A 14,280-nucleotide genomic window follows, 5' to 3' on the forward strand; every position below is an offset into this window, starting at 1 on the left:
CTCCCGGGTTGCATCGGGGCTTCCCGTGGGGCCTTCTGGTGTTCCTGGCATAGGGCACAATTGTGGGCCACCCACTTGATCTCGCTATCCATTCCGGGCCACCAAACGTAGCTGCACGCCAACATTTTTATTTTGGACATCCTGGGTACCCATTATGGAGGTCTTTCAATAAGGATCGCGTTGCCGTTCGGGTACGACCATGTACATTTCCCACAGGAGGACGCCGTCTTCAACACTCCTTTTGGGTAGCTTGGAGACGGTAGGCCCTCTGCCCATCTGTTGTTTCCCTATGTCAGGCTTTGTATTGGAACATACGTCGGACCCTCGATAACTCAGGATCGATCTGGGTCCATTCTCGAATATGTGTTGCTGTTACTGGCAAAGTGTCCATGAAATGGAGGGCAGCTATCACCTCTGCGACTGCAATGGAAGCTGGTGGCTTGGTGGATAGGGTCAGTCGATTCAACACGATTGCATGCGGGATTCTTGTGCCCAAGAAATGCTCTGAGGTATACTCGTTAGTGGACAGAAGCAGCGCCCACTGCTGAACCCGAGCAGATGCTATCGGTGTAATCATCCGATCTTCCTTGACTAACCCCAACAGAGGATTGTGGTTGGTCTACACTGTGAACAGCCGCCCATAAACATACTGGTGGAATGGTTCACTATGAACACAACGGCCAAGTCTTCCATTTCTATCTGTGCATAGTTATGCTCGGCATCTCTGGCACATCTTTGACCCTAGCCAGCGAGGGAACATACCATCCTGGGGTGGCCTCAGAACTGTCTATCTGTTCCCCTTCTGATAAGAATCCTGTATCACTATTGCTCTCCCACTCTTTGTTTTCTCTCCCAAATGAGCCACTTGCGGTGCCACGGACTTCTCTCACTCTCATACTCTTCCACATTCTCTCTCACATGCTCTCTCACAGTCTTTCTCACTTTCTGTTTCCTGTTTTTCTGTCTCAATCATACTCACATTTTCTATCTTACGCACATTCTCTCAGTCTTGTCCACTCTCACATACACTCAGTCTCTCTTTCTCTCATTCTCTCAGTCTATCTCTATCACACCCTCACTCTCACACTCGCTCTCACACACATACTCTCTCTATCACTCTCTCTGTCTCTCTCACTCTCTCTCTGTCTTACTCACACTCTTTCTCTCTCTCTTTCATCCCCTCCTTCTCCAAGCTAAATACAGTACTGACTGCCTCCTGTGAGCAAACTCATACAAATGAATTAAGACATAAGGAACCTCCTTAAACCACACAGCCCATCTCCATGCAACGTGACATACTTGGGATACTCCAAACAAATGTAAACCAATTATCTTTTACTTTCAAAATAATTCCTTTGATTCTGGAACTCACATCAATAATTTGTATCTCAAATGGAGTCAATAGCCCTCTCTCCAGAATTTGTTTCCACTGAAGAAATCCCTTGTTTACAAAGGTTCTTTTATCTTCTTTGATCTGGGAACTACATAAATAATCTAATCACTTTCACTCAAAGATGGGTCATCCGTTGTTTAAGTTTTCCCACTTCTAATTCTGACTTTATTAAATAAACGCAGCTTGCCACAGGCCTGCTTGAATTGCATTTCTTTTTTAAAATCAGTTTCTCAACCAATTTATTTACTTTTAAATTCAATTCCTGAAACTAAAGTTAATATTTCTAAAACACATAAATTTACAATATATATATATATAAAGGAAAACATATGTATTACAACCACAATACTGTTTCACACTTTTACCAACAATGATTTAGAATTTTATTTTCTCCTATTGACTCAAGTACAATATCGTTCCTGGAGGGCTTAAAGGAACAGACAAGGTTAATGAGTGATTTCAACAGCCATGACTGGCAAAGGCTTTTCTCCTGTGATGACAGTTGATGTGATTTTCTTTCATTGCTGTGTTTTAGATATGATTCTTGACCATCAGGAGTCATCCATGGAACTGGATGAAAATATTCGCGTGAAAGTGCGTGAAGCTCTTCTGAAAAGACATCACCATCAGATTGAAAGAAAAAGGAACAATCTCATTCCAATTGTCAGGTCTTTTGCTGAGGTTGGGAAAAAGCAATCCGAACCTCATTCCATGGACAAGACTGGTAAGGATATGGACTGGAATCTAAATCAAAAACGAAAACACATTTTTGAGCTCTGCAATATCTTGGTATTATTTTGTTTGGAAATGACTAGATGGTTAAAAACGAAGGGTGTAGTTGTGTGCAAAGAATAAAGAAAATGGGACAACGTGTAGCAAAATGTAACTTATTTACCATCTTGGACCTCATCTTTGAAATAGAATATATTTTCTGATATAGCAACCTGCTTGATAGTTTATAGCCTGGTGCCTGATTTAGTCAGCTTATCCTCTGACCAATATCCCAATAAATACACCCTGATGTGCATCTTCTCTGCTTTTCCTTGTCCAGCATGATGGCCAAAATTCTCTGGCCATTGAGATCCTCTGTTCCCGCCGCCAGTGCTTCCCTGCCCGTGGGTTTCCCAGCAGCATGGGATGGCTTCAACGGGAAATCCCATTGACAAGTGGTGAAAGTCGAGAATCCCACTCCCAGCTAACTTTGCGCCACCGAGAAACATGCGGCTGGGGGACCGGTGAATCGAGCCCTTTATGTCCATTAACAAATATACCCTATTGATCACTTCCTTTGATACAAACCGTTCTTTGTCACTGTTTCTCCTACTTTTTTTCCATATTTGTCATCTGTATTAAACAAGAATAATAATAAGCACTGACATCTATTTCTATTCCACTTACAAGAAGTCCCTTCAGTAGATGTTTGTCTTTTTTGGTGTAAACTGAGCAATTGACTTGATCGACCTCATAGGTACCTAAACTTCCTGGCAACAATGAAAGTGCTTCAGTTCAGTTTAAAGTGCAGCATTGCTTTAGAACCCCTATGTGTGGTGTTTTATAAAGGGCCAGCATTTTCAAATGTATTTGCAGAGGTTGCAAAGGATGCTTGAAAATATTTATTGGTTCTGTATAGCAAACACTTAGCCTGCCTGGGCCAATATATTTATGGTGAGTTAAATTCTGCTGAGAATTGGGTTTGTGTGAAGGGAGGTGGGTGATTGAGAAAAGCATCCTGTTTATTGAGGATTACTTTTTGTATAGATGTCCTCTTCTGGGGATTAGTTGATAGCATGCTAATTTAAGGCATGGTCACCTATACTGATGGGGAATCTTTTTCAAAGTTGAAACTCTTTTAAGAGTGGATAAGAAGCACAAATATGTGGGTGATAAGTGCAAATCGCGTTCCCACTTTTAATCTGGGGCGGTTTCGCTAGTTTTGTCTTTTTCATATTTTACTGAAGTGTGAAGCTGTGGTTCAGACAACAAAATAAGCGTGGATTTCGCAGTTCCAGTAGCAGTGAATGTTAAGAAGCTTACTGCTATTGAGGGCTGCAGCAGAACTACAACACTCAGAGAGCCCACTTATGCTTGAATGCAGAAATTGCAGTGTGCCTGAATGGGATCTGGAGAGCCCACGCTGGGGGCTGTCAGCTTGAAAACTTGAGATGATTGCCCTGCATTTACTCCCCAGAATTCTGTTGATTTATTTAAGGCTGCTCTTCGCAGGGTTACAGTCTACTCAGGAGCATAGCCCATTAAATCAACAGGAGTGTGAAAACATTCCTGTACTCCTGGCTCCTCTCCACCCTGGCTTCTCAGTCCTGCTGATATCAGAAAAGAACTGGGTGCCGATGGGGCTGGGGGGGTGAGGGGAAACTCCATCAAAGATAGAAAATGTTTAAAAACTACTTAACAAAGGTCTGCAGATGGGCTACTAATTCTCAGACTGTCATTGAGCTAAAGCCAGACCTCAAAGGGCATGACTTCAGCTATTGATGTCAGAGGGGACATGACTTTGCTGGGAATGCATCATGACACTTGGCTTTCCCAGCTACCTCACCAATGGATCCAGAAGAGCAAGTTCCCATTGCAGCCTATAATCAAGGCAGATTGTAGTCAGACGTACACCTCCACACCTCCATTTTGCCACTGACTGCATGACCTGGGCTTGCTTACTGTGCTCATTGAATTCCAAATCACAGATAATGTTAGTCAAAATTAAAGCAAATGAAATTGTGTTATTAAAATAAACTGAGTACCTTAATGAAATCATTTCTGTCCGTGCTCATTCTAAATACTGAATGTTGAGAGCTGGGACTCGTGCTCTGAAATCTATTGGAAATTTGAATTCTGACTATATTAACTCCATTTCAAATCCCTCTGGATCAAATGAAGTATCAGATAAAAAAAATAACAGCTGTATTTTATTATGGGGTTGAAGAGTTTAAAGATTGATTTTGATCAGTGTCACTCTAATCTTAGATAACATTGCTTAGTTAGCAGCTTCTGACACTGCCTCCCCTACTGAAACTGCAGTGCCCAGTATGGGAATGTAGAAGAAATGTTACAGGAGATACTGATGGTAGGTCAGCAGCACACCGTATCAATATAACACATTATGCCAAAGGAATGCTAATATGTAAATTTTTTCTCATGATTCCCGAGGTAGGAACTTTATTCCGAACATGCTTCTTGAAGAATTGGCAAATGGGCCTGAAGAACTGTTATTTGTGATGATTTGTTATTTGCCTGGTTTGGCAAACCTGCTTGGGTAGGTTACGGAGAAGCTCTGGCAGAACCTGAGAGACCCCATAGGCCCTGGTACACACAATGAACCAACTTTGAAAAAAGAGAATAGATTTAATTTGGGTTTTTTGAAAAATAAAAATCCCATCCAATTCCAGATCTCCAAATATTATTTTCTCTTCAAGTTGCTTATTTCTGCTTTCCCTCCTCAGGTCAAATGTTGTCCCCACAGTCTCTTCCAACTCAACTTGAAGCTAAAAATGGAGTCAACCAAGACAATGTAAACATTGAGGCAGGGAAGGTAAGGCCATTGCTTTGGCTTATCAGGTTGTGATGCCTGTAGTTTGGATGTACCCCACTGGACGTCTGTGCATAACATTCAAGCTGCACAATGTTCTAACTGTAAAGCTATGAACTTTTCTTAAGGTAGTCCAGTGGTGTGCAAATGTGTGATGTGCAGAGTGGTCAAGTATGTGGTCCATACAGCAACAGCGGCGTGATGGCACAGTGGTTAGCACTGTTGCTTTACAGTGCCAGGGACCCAGGTTCGATTCCCGGCTTGGGTCTCTGTCTGTGCAGAGTCTGCACGTTCTCCCCGTGTCTGCATGGGTTTCCTCCGGGTGCTCCGGTTTCCTCCCACAAGTCCCGCAAGATGTACTTGTTAGGCGAATTGGGCTTTCTGAATTCTCCCTCTGTGACCCGAACAGGCGCCGGCATGGGGCGACTAGGGGCTTTTCACAGTAACGTCATTGCAGTGTTAATGTAAACCTACTTGTGACAATAATAAAGATTATTATTATTATAACTTTGTGATATTCGCTAGACTGTTGGCGAAGGCATTGAATTCCCTAGAATTTAGAATAGACTTTGCAGAGTGGAAGGTGGCAAACATAACCCCACTATTCAAGAAAGGGGAGGGAGAGAACGAGAAACCGACCAGTCAGACTGACATTGGAAGTAGGGACAATGCCAGAATATATTATTAGTGACATGGTATCAGGGCACCTAAATGAGTGTTGACTCTGTCCAATCATATTATGATTTATGATGGGAAATCATGGGCAAGATTCTCCGGTCCCTGACGCCGAAATTGCCTTCGGCGATCAGCCAGAGAATCCCCGTTGGCGGTGAAATCGGGGGTGGTGCCGCTTTTGTGATGCTCCGCCCCCTCCAAAACAGCGTACTATATGGACGGCCTCAGGATGCCACCTGAGGCTCTCCCCCGATGCTCCGCATCCGATGGGCCGAGTTCCCGACGGCGTGGGTCACTCATGCTATTTTTTTTTCGGGAACTCGGCATTGGCGGCTGCAGACTGAGTCCAGCGCTGCCACAGTGGGGGAGGAGTCGATCCGCGGGCAGGAGGGGCTTTGGCAGGGGCTGGGGGCACTGATGGGGGGTGGTCGGGGGTGGCGAGCCTGGCCAAAGGGGGGCACTATTTGGCAGGCTGGGTCCGCGCGCGGTTGGTGCCATGTTGGATTTGGATTTTGTTTATTGTCACGTGTTCCAAGGTACAGTGAAAAGTATTTTTCTGCGAGCAGCTCAACAGATCATTAAGTACATGGGAAGAAAAGGAAATAAAAGAAAATACATAATAGAGCAACACAAGGTACACAATATACACAAAAGGAAATGAAAGAAAAGACATAGTAGGGCAACACAAAGTATACAGTGTAACTACATAAGCACCGGCATCGGATGAAGCGTACAGGGTGTAGTTTTAATGAGGTCAGTACATAAGAGGGTCGTTTAGGAGTCTGGTAACAGTGGGTAAGAAGCTATTTTTTGAGTCTGATCGTGCGTGTTCTCAGACTTCTGTATCTCCTGCCCGATGGAAGAAGTTGGAAGAGTGAGTACGCCGGGTGGGAGGGGTCTTTGATTATGCTGCCCGCTTTCCCCAGGCAGCAGGAGGTGTAGATGGAGTCAATGGATGGGAGGCAGGTTCGTGTGATGGACTGGGCGGTATTCACGACTCTCTGTAGTTTCTTGCAGTCTTGGGCCGAGCAGTTGCCATACCAGGCTGTGATTCAGCCCGATAGGATGCTTTCTATGCTGCATCTGTAAAAGTTGGTAAGAGTTAATGTGGACATTCTGAATTTCCTCAGTTTCCTGAGGAAGTATAGGCGCTGTTGTGCTTTCTTGGTGGGTCACTCATGTTGCGCCGCTGAAGGCCTCTGCTGTGCACATGCACAACCACGGACCCGGCAATTCTCCGGCCGTATCCGCAGCTGGAGCCGGGGGCTTTATGTTGTGTGCCTGCTAGCCTTCCACCAGACGGAGTATCAGTGGAGGTTTTGCGCCATTTATTCGGGCGTAAAATGCCACTATTACCATGCCTGCGTCAGCACTTAGTCTCACAATCGGTGAATCCAGTCCAAGTTTCACAAATCTGTTAGAGTTTATTGATGTTAATGGTACGGTAGATGAGCGGCACCCAGTGAATGTAGTGCATTTGAATTTTCAAAAAGTGTTCAATAAGGTGCCGCACAAGAGGTTATTGCACAAAATTAGGACTGATGAGATTAGGGGTAATACATTTGCAGGGATTGATTAACAAACAGATGTGTCATTTTCTGACTGAAAAGCTCTAACTAATGGGGTGCAAGGTTCAGTGCTAAGGCTTCAGCTCTTTACAATCTATATCAATAATTTAGATGATAGTCTGAATGTAATATAAAGTTAAATAGGAAAGTAAACTCTGAGGAGGAGGCAACAAAGCTACAAAAGAGTATAGACAGGTTAAGTAAGTGAGCAACAGCACAGCAGATGGAATATAACTTGGAGAAAAGGTAAGAAAAATAAGAAAGCAAATTATTTTGTAAAAAATATGAGACTGGAAAATCTTGGGGCGGGATTCTCCATCCTGGGATACCCGGATCGCATTCACCAATAGGACGGAGAATTGAGCGTTGGAGAGAAATCGGGATCGGCGCTGTCCGATCCCCCGCTGGCGGCGTGAACTAGGTACACGATGCGCGCTAGCGGGGCAATGTAAATAAATGCAAAAGGTTCTTAATGATCCATTGGCGTCTATTTGGCGGGCTGGCACACTATGCTCCGGCCGTCTGTGATTCTTTGGTCCCTGCGGCCAGGAATCACATGGGCACAGATCACTTGTGGTCTCTACCGACGTGGCTCTGGCATGGTGGATATCGCTGTACCCCCTGGCCCATCGCGAGGTCCACCACACGAGGGCCACGTTGGTAGATACCATCTGAGACCATCCAAGCCCATCTGAGGGCCACCCCCCCCCCCCCAAAACACTGCACTGCCTGCCCTCACCTCCTCTACCAGACTCCCCCCCCCCCCCCAATGCCACCTTCCAGGGACCCCTGTAATAGGGGGATCCCCCAGGGGAAATTACGTGCTTGAGTGGTTGGAATGCACTTACCTGTTTCTGACGTGGTCTGGGGTTTTGCCACGTAGGCCATTGAACGTGAAGGGAGATGAATGAATCAAAGCTGCTGATGGGTTTGTAGAAGCTGTCAATCACAGACCACTACTAGTAAGCTATGAATGGCTTGCGGCTAATGGATCTGTGGGAACTAGACACAGGTCACAGCTGTTCTCCTTCCAGGAATGGACATATGGAGCTTAAAGGTAAAGTGTTACAACTGTAATTCATCTCACTGCCCCTGACTGGGCTGCTCTCTAGCTTCCAGATAGCGGTCTCTTTTCTGAGGGGGGGGGGGGGTCTGTGTGGGTGGATGGGGTGGGGGTGCATGTAGGGTGGTCCCTTTAGACAGGGGGTCCCTATGTAAGGTCCCCCTATTACAGGAACCCCTGTGGGGGGGTTTCCCTATTGCAGGGGTCCCTGTGGAGGGTCTCCATACTACTGCGGTCCTAGGGGAGGGGGGATGTGGGTCGGTTCACCCCTGTACTTGGTGGTAGGGAGGGCAGCATCCAGGTGGACTGCTGTGCGGGGGGGGGGGGGGGGGGGGGAGACTTTGGGGCTAATTTGCAGCACGGAGTGGGGGGGGGGGGGGTGGCCGGTCGCAGGGCTTCGCTATCGCGCTGCCTGCTCAAGATGGCGGCCCGATAGCGGAATTACCTTGGGAGTCCCTTGTATTCCAAAAATTTGCATGGCGTGGAACACTGAATTGCTTACCAGTTTGGGCTCCCAGGGCGATCGTAAGCTGCTTGCAATTCAGCTCTGGCAGGAGAACATTGGGCTGGATTCTCCGTTTCAGCGGGTAAGTGCCAACTGAAACGGAGAATTCACGGGTGTTTTACGACACCAAAATCAGCGCCGAACCCTCACCGACTCTGGAGAATTGGGCTGAATTCCCAGTTTGAAGACTAAGTGCTGACGCCGACTTGAAAACAATGGCGTTTTACGCTTGAAGAAACGGCGCAAAAGCTGCACCAATCCTCCGTCCGGTGGGGGGCTAGCAGGCATGCAGCCTAAAGCCCCCGGCTTTACCTGCGGATATGGCAGGAGAATTGCCGGGTCTGTGGCCTCGCATGCGCACAGTGAGTACGCTGCTTTTGAGGGGGCGGAGCATTGCAAAAGCGGCGCTGCCCCCCGATTTAGGAGGAAATGGGAATTCTCCGGCCGATCGCCGAACGCTATTTCGGCGTCAAAGGTCAGAGTATCCCACCCACAGTCTCCCAAACAGAGAATCCAGCCCTTGATATTAAGATGGATTGGGGCTGTTCTTGCACATGAATTACACAAAGTTAACATGCAGCTACAGCTAGCAGTTAGGAAGGCAAATGGAATGTCAGCCTTTATGACAAAGGAGAGTAGTCCTCCTGCAATTGCAGTGAAATCATGATGAGTCAAGCTTGGATGACACAAAATTCAGTCTATTGTTATGAGCCAGGATTTAGAGAACCCCAAAGTGTATCATGGAGTTCATCCGACCCACAACTTTTACTAGATTGTGGTATGGGGAGCACACGGCCCACTCTACAGGTGTGGTACAGCAGAAATGGAAAAGTATTTTTTTAAAGCAAAACAATGTTTATTATATGAACTCAAGTTCACCTTTTTAAAACAGTGTACATCTTAGCAACCATCAATTCAAATACAACCCCCAAAGAATACAACACTAAGTAATGCTTAAGCTGTCCTTTTAACATCCATAAGACTTTAAAAAAACCTTTAAAACAGAAAGTCATCAGGTTTAAACTCGCTACTGTGAACAGTTATTAGTTTTAAATCACCAAAGGATCGATTTACGGTCTTTAGATTACAAAGAGACTCATACACCTTCTGGCTGTGACTGCAGAGATCCAGCTCTGAAAACGAAACTAAAACACACGCTGCAGCAAACAGCCTAAAACAAAAGTAAAAAGCTGACAGACAACCCAGCTCCACCCACTCTCTGACTCACTGCAGTAGTAAACACCCATTTCTTAAAGGTACTCTCACTACCGATATTTATATACACACCCATTTATAAATACCCATTTCTTAAAGGTACTCTCACATAACACTATGTTGAAATTGTCAACCATATCGACCGGCAGAATAGCGAATCTCATGAATGATGCTTTTGATACGCTGACCTTCTGCCCTAGTAACTTTGAATTAGCCAAATGTGTTTTGGCTTGTCATGTGACTGCACCAATCAATCAGCGGAGTGAGACAACATAGGAGCATTAAATCACAGAGAGCTGGGCAAGCCATCATTTGACATTGAGATCTTCCTGTGAAAGGACGTTCAAAGTGGAGTATGGCTAAATCTGTGAGAAAGTTAAAAGCGTTGTTGATCGGAGGTCGCCTGCCTGTCTCCCTAGTCGATGTCAAAAAGGCAGTAGAGATGCTCTACTGTCGAAAAGGCAGTAGATTTTGCACTCCAGCACAAAAACACTGAAAACATGTTTGACTGCATTGACATTGTGAACTGTATCGTGCATGTCTGGAGGCAGTTTACTGAGCAGGAAAGGATTGCAGAGCTTTTCCAGAGCTAGCTCCTAACAATTTTCAATGCAGAGCTCTGCAGCCAGACTGTCCGTTCCTGAAACAAAAGTGTTGACGCCAGGGCAGGAGTAGTGGTGTTCTATGGCAGCAAAACTGGCACTGCACCTGAACCGATTCAGCAACCGTTCAGGGGCTAGCACCTGCGCCATGTGGAACACAATCGATTCCAATAAGAAATGGTGCTGGACTCCGGATTCGGGCTTGACACTCAGAAGGCTGACAAGCTGCAGCCACACTTCAATCCCCACACACACCATGCCAGCCAACGAGATGGCAGCAAGATGTGTGGCCCAACATTCACTGATGAGCAACTGGAGACCCTGCTGGATGCCATGGAGGAGAAGCAGGCGATCCTGTACCCGGGGTGGGAAGGAGACTCCCAGCTGCCTCCGTTCGCCGGGCCTGGGCGCAGATGACAGAGGTCGTCAGCGACGTGGGAAACACCGTCCGGACTGTCCAGTGGTGCTGGGAAAAACTGCACTCCCTCCTCAAGGACAGCAAGGTGAGTAGGCAGCACTGTGCCCCCAGCACACACACCCGTAACCCCACCCACTACTGCACCCAGAGGGTAGCCGTACCCCCACTTTGTACCACAGGCTGGCATCCATACCGGACGCCGTGGCCAGGTGACCTGGCCACTGAGGCCACCAGCCACCCACGCCCGGGCTGCATGCATTGGACTGTCTAATACTGTGCATTTTCTGTTCCCCTCCGTCTCAGGAGAAGGCCGCGCACACCGCTGTGAGCGGGAGAAGATTGGAGGGGGACCGCCGGACCGTGGAGTTCGGCATCGAGCTAGGTAGTGAGACCCCACTGAGTTGCGGTTCCCCATGGCACATGTGTCACCCGTCCAGCACTACCCCACCCTCATACCACCCTCTCCACCACCACCCCACCCCCTCTCTACCACCACCCTCACACCACCCCCACACCCCCTCTCCACACCCACACCACTCCCACTCTCTCCCCACCCCCAGATGCCCCCCTGTGCCAGGCACCAATGGGGCCAGGGGTGCGGTGCGGAGGGAAAAGTGTCAGGGGAATGTCTGGGGTGGGGGTAGGAATGGGAGGGGGGAGAACATGTGGGGGCAGCAGCTACAGTGCAGGCCAGGACCACCATGTAGCCCTTTGGACCTGTTTGGACACAGGAATAGTCACCATACTAGCATGTCTGCCCTTTACAAAATGGATTTCAGTATCGAACCAGGACTGGTTGACATCTGCCTAGCCGCCGCAGCCCTAGCGGACACAATGAGGCTGCACGAGCAGGAGCTGCTTGGGGAGGAACCTGCAGAACTGGAGCCTGCCCCAGAGGAGCGGGGGCCAGCCAGTGACGTTGGAGACACAGCCGCCCAACAGGCCGAGGAGGTGAAAGGTGACGACGCATCAGGCCTCGTGTACGCCGGCAATGCCTGTCGTATGATGACCTGCTGGCTTGAGCAGGTCGCTGAAGACTCTTGCTAACCAGGGAGACCATACGGCATATCTACTGCATCATGGCATATCTGGAGCCAGAGGGGTATGGGGGAGGACACCCGCTCTCAGTGGCCGTAAAGGCGATGGTCGCCCTGAACTTTTTTGCCACGGGTCCTTCCAGGTTACTCATCCTGGCCGCCCTAGGTGGTTGTGCAACTTGTTCCTGGACTGCTGCCCAGTCTTGGTGGTGGGCCCATGGCGCTCATGGCCTCTGCCACCCATTCCAAGGCCCGGTTGGCATCACACTCTGGGGAAGGGGATATCCTGCCTCTTCTCCACAACATCCAGCAGTGTCACCAACTTTGTATTGGTGAACCTCAATGCCGCACCTCGGAGTGGCATCTTCATGGTTGGAATAAGAGCGTGTGGGGAGTGGAGTGCTTATATGTGGCTGCAGCTTGTCAGGCTCTCGGGTGCCAATCCGAACCCCAGCAAATCACACGCCGGCTTGCGTTGGAATCGCACTAGTTCCATGTGGCACCGGTGCTGGCCCATTAGCATGTGGAGAATCCTGTACTAAGTATTTGCTTTTTTTGGTGCTTTTTTATTCCGTTTATTCATAGATTGATTGGATAAGACCTATATAGTGCAACATGTTTGAATGTCCCTGTAGGGGAGGGGGGTAGGCCGTGCTGCTAGATTGTGTTAAGATCACTGTCAAAAATGTAGATCTTGGGCTGGATTCTGCAGCCCCCCAGCCGTGTGTTTCTCAACCACATGCCAGTCGCTGGTGGTAGGATTCTATCCTCCCACAGATTGTCAATGGGATTTCCCATTGAAGACACCTCATGCAGCTGGGAAACCCGGCAGTGGGATAAGTGAATCACAACGATTGGAGAATTTTGGCACTTAAGTCACTAAAGTCTGGGCCCCATGGTTTAAAAGAATGGGAGATGATCTAATTGAAACATAAAAAATTCTAAAGAGGATGTTTCACTTGGCTGGAGGAGTGTACAACTAAGGTTGACAGCCGCACACAACCAACTCGGGTTCCACAGGCATAAACCTCACCACAAATAGAACATGTATGCAGATCTTGCTCAACTTGGTCTGAATGAGGTGGACCTTTCAGTGTTATGTATCAGTATTAAACAGCTGCAGCAACCTATTCTCAGCTTCTGGGTCTTGACTGTCTTTAGTCTTCTTCAGCTTGCCTATACTGCATTTGTGCACTCAACTATTAAGGCATGCTTAATAGCTACTGCAGCTTGGATTGACCTGTACCCTTTTATATTTTTCAACCAGGATCAGTTTCAATTTCCCAACCTCTGTTTGATTTTGGTTTCCTTAGAAATAGTTTACCTTTGTTTCCATTTCAGTTTCATTTTCAATTCAGTTTCTACTTTGAGGTAAAGTCTGCCTCAAAAACATATAAATTAAATGTTGAAATACAGATTCCCTCACAGTAACCTCGATGTGGAATACTTGCATTGAAGTTCTGTAATTTTGGAAATCTGGCTGATGTCCCCAGGATTTGGCACATGACATTCTGAGTCTGATATCATACAAGCTTGAGACAGAGTAAAGCTCCATCAGAATGTCTCTTGATACCAGAACAACACCCCTTATAACATGTTGCAGCGTTTAATGTCTCCTCAACAGTACTCTATAGAGTTTTGAGTAACATTTCTAATTTATACTAATTTGTGGCAATTTCTAGGCATTTCATTCTGCAAATCTACAAATAAGAACTAGATTAAGGCTCTTCAAAGTCAATACACAAGACTGTTTCTGCTGGTGAAAGGATAGAATGCTAACTAGTGATAACCCACTTTATGAATACAGAAAAACTTCTTATCATTCTTTGTGTTAGACCATGACAAAGGTGGGAAGACAAATGACCTGTTCTCAGGTCAGCATGTACAGGTCAGTTGACACAAATCGATGCACAAAGTTCTGCTTTATTGTCCAGTTTTCCGTTGCATTGTGAAAGGAAGTACCTCAATACTAATTGGCATCCTTAATAGCTCGGCGATGATCATCTCCAAGAAGAGAAAATTTAATCATCTCCCCTTGACATTCAATAGCATTACAATCACCAAATCCCCACAATCAGCATCCATTGTCCAGAAACTGAACTAGACCAACCATATAAATACTGTGATTCCAAGAGCAGGTCGGAGGCTGGGAATCCTGCGATGAGGGACTCATCTCCCAACTCTCCAAAGCCAGTCCACCATCTACAAGGCACAAATCAGGAGAGATGGAATACTCTTCGCTTACCTGGGTGAGTGCAGCTCC

At 46.9% G+C, this 14,280-nt stretch overlaps 1 protein-coding gene across 3 annotated transcripts in view; it reads left to right on the forward strand.

Annotated features, from left to right (window-relative positions):
• The window catches only part of LOC119958117 (electroneutral sodium bicarbonate exchanger 1-like), a 259,631-nt gene that overhangs the window by 165,079 nt on the left and 80,272 nt on the right, over positions 1-14,280 (forward strand). For all 3 annotated transcript variants that reach the window (XR_005458961.1, XM_038786362.1, XM_038786363.1), the window contains exons 6-7: positions 1,929-2,117; positions 4,849-4,937. Coding sequence is in view for 2 of the 3 variants with exons in the window: in XM_038786362.1 (XP_038642290.1) it covers positions 1,929-2,117; positions 4,849-4,937 (278 nt within the window). In the remaining variant the exon portion in view is untranslated. The remainder of the gene's footprint in view (positions 1-1,928; positions 2,118-4,848; positions 4,938-14,280) is intronic.

The sequence above is a fragment of the Scyliorhinus canicula genome, chromosome 28 (genome assembly GCF_902713615.1).
Source record: "Scyliorhinus canicula chromosome 28, sScyCan1.1, whole genome shotgun sequence".
Lineage (NCBI taxonomy): Eukaryota > Metazoa > Chordata > Chondrichthyes > Carcharhiniformes > Scyliorhinidae > Scyliorhinus > Scyliorhinus canicula.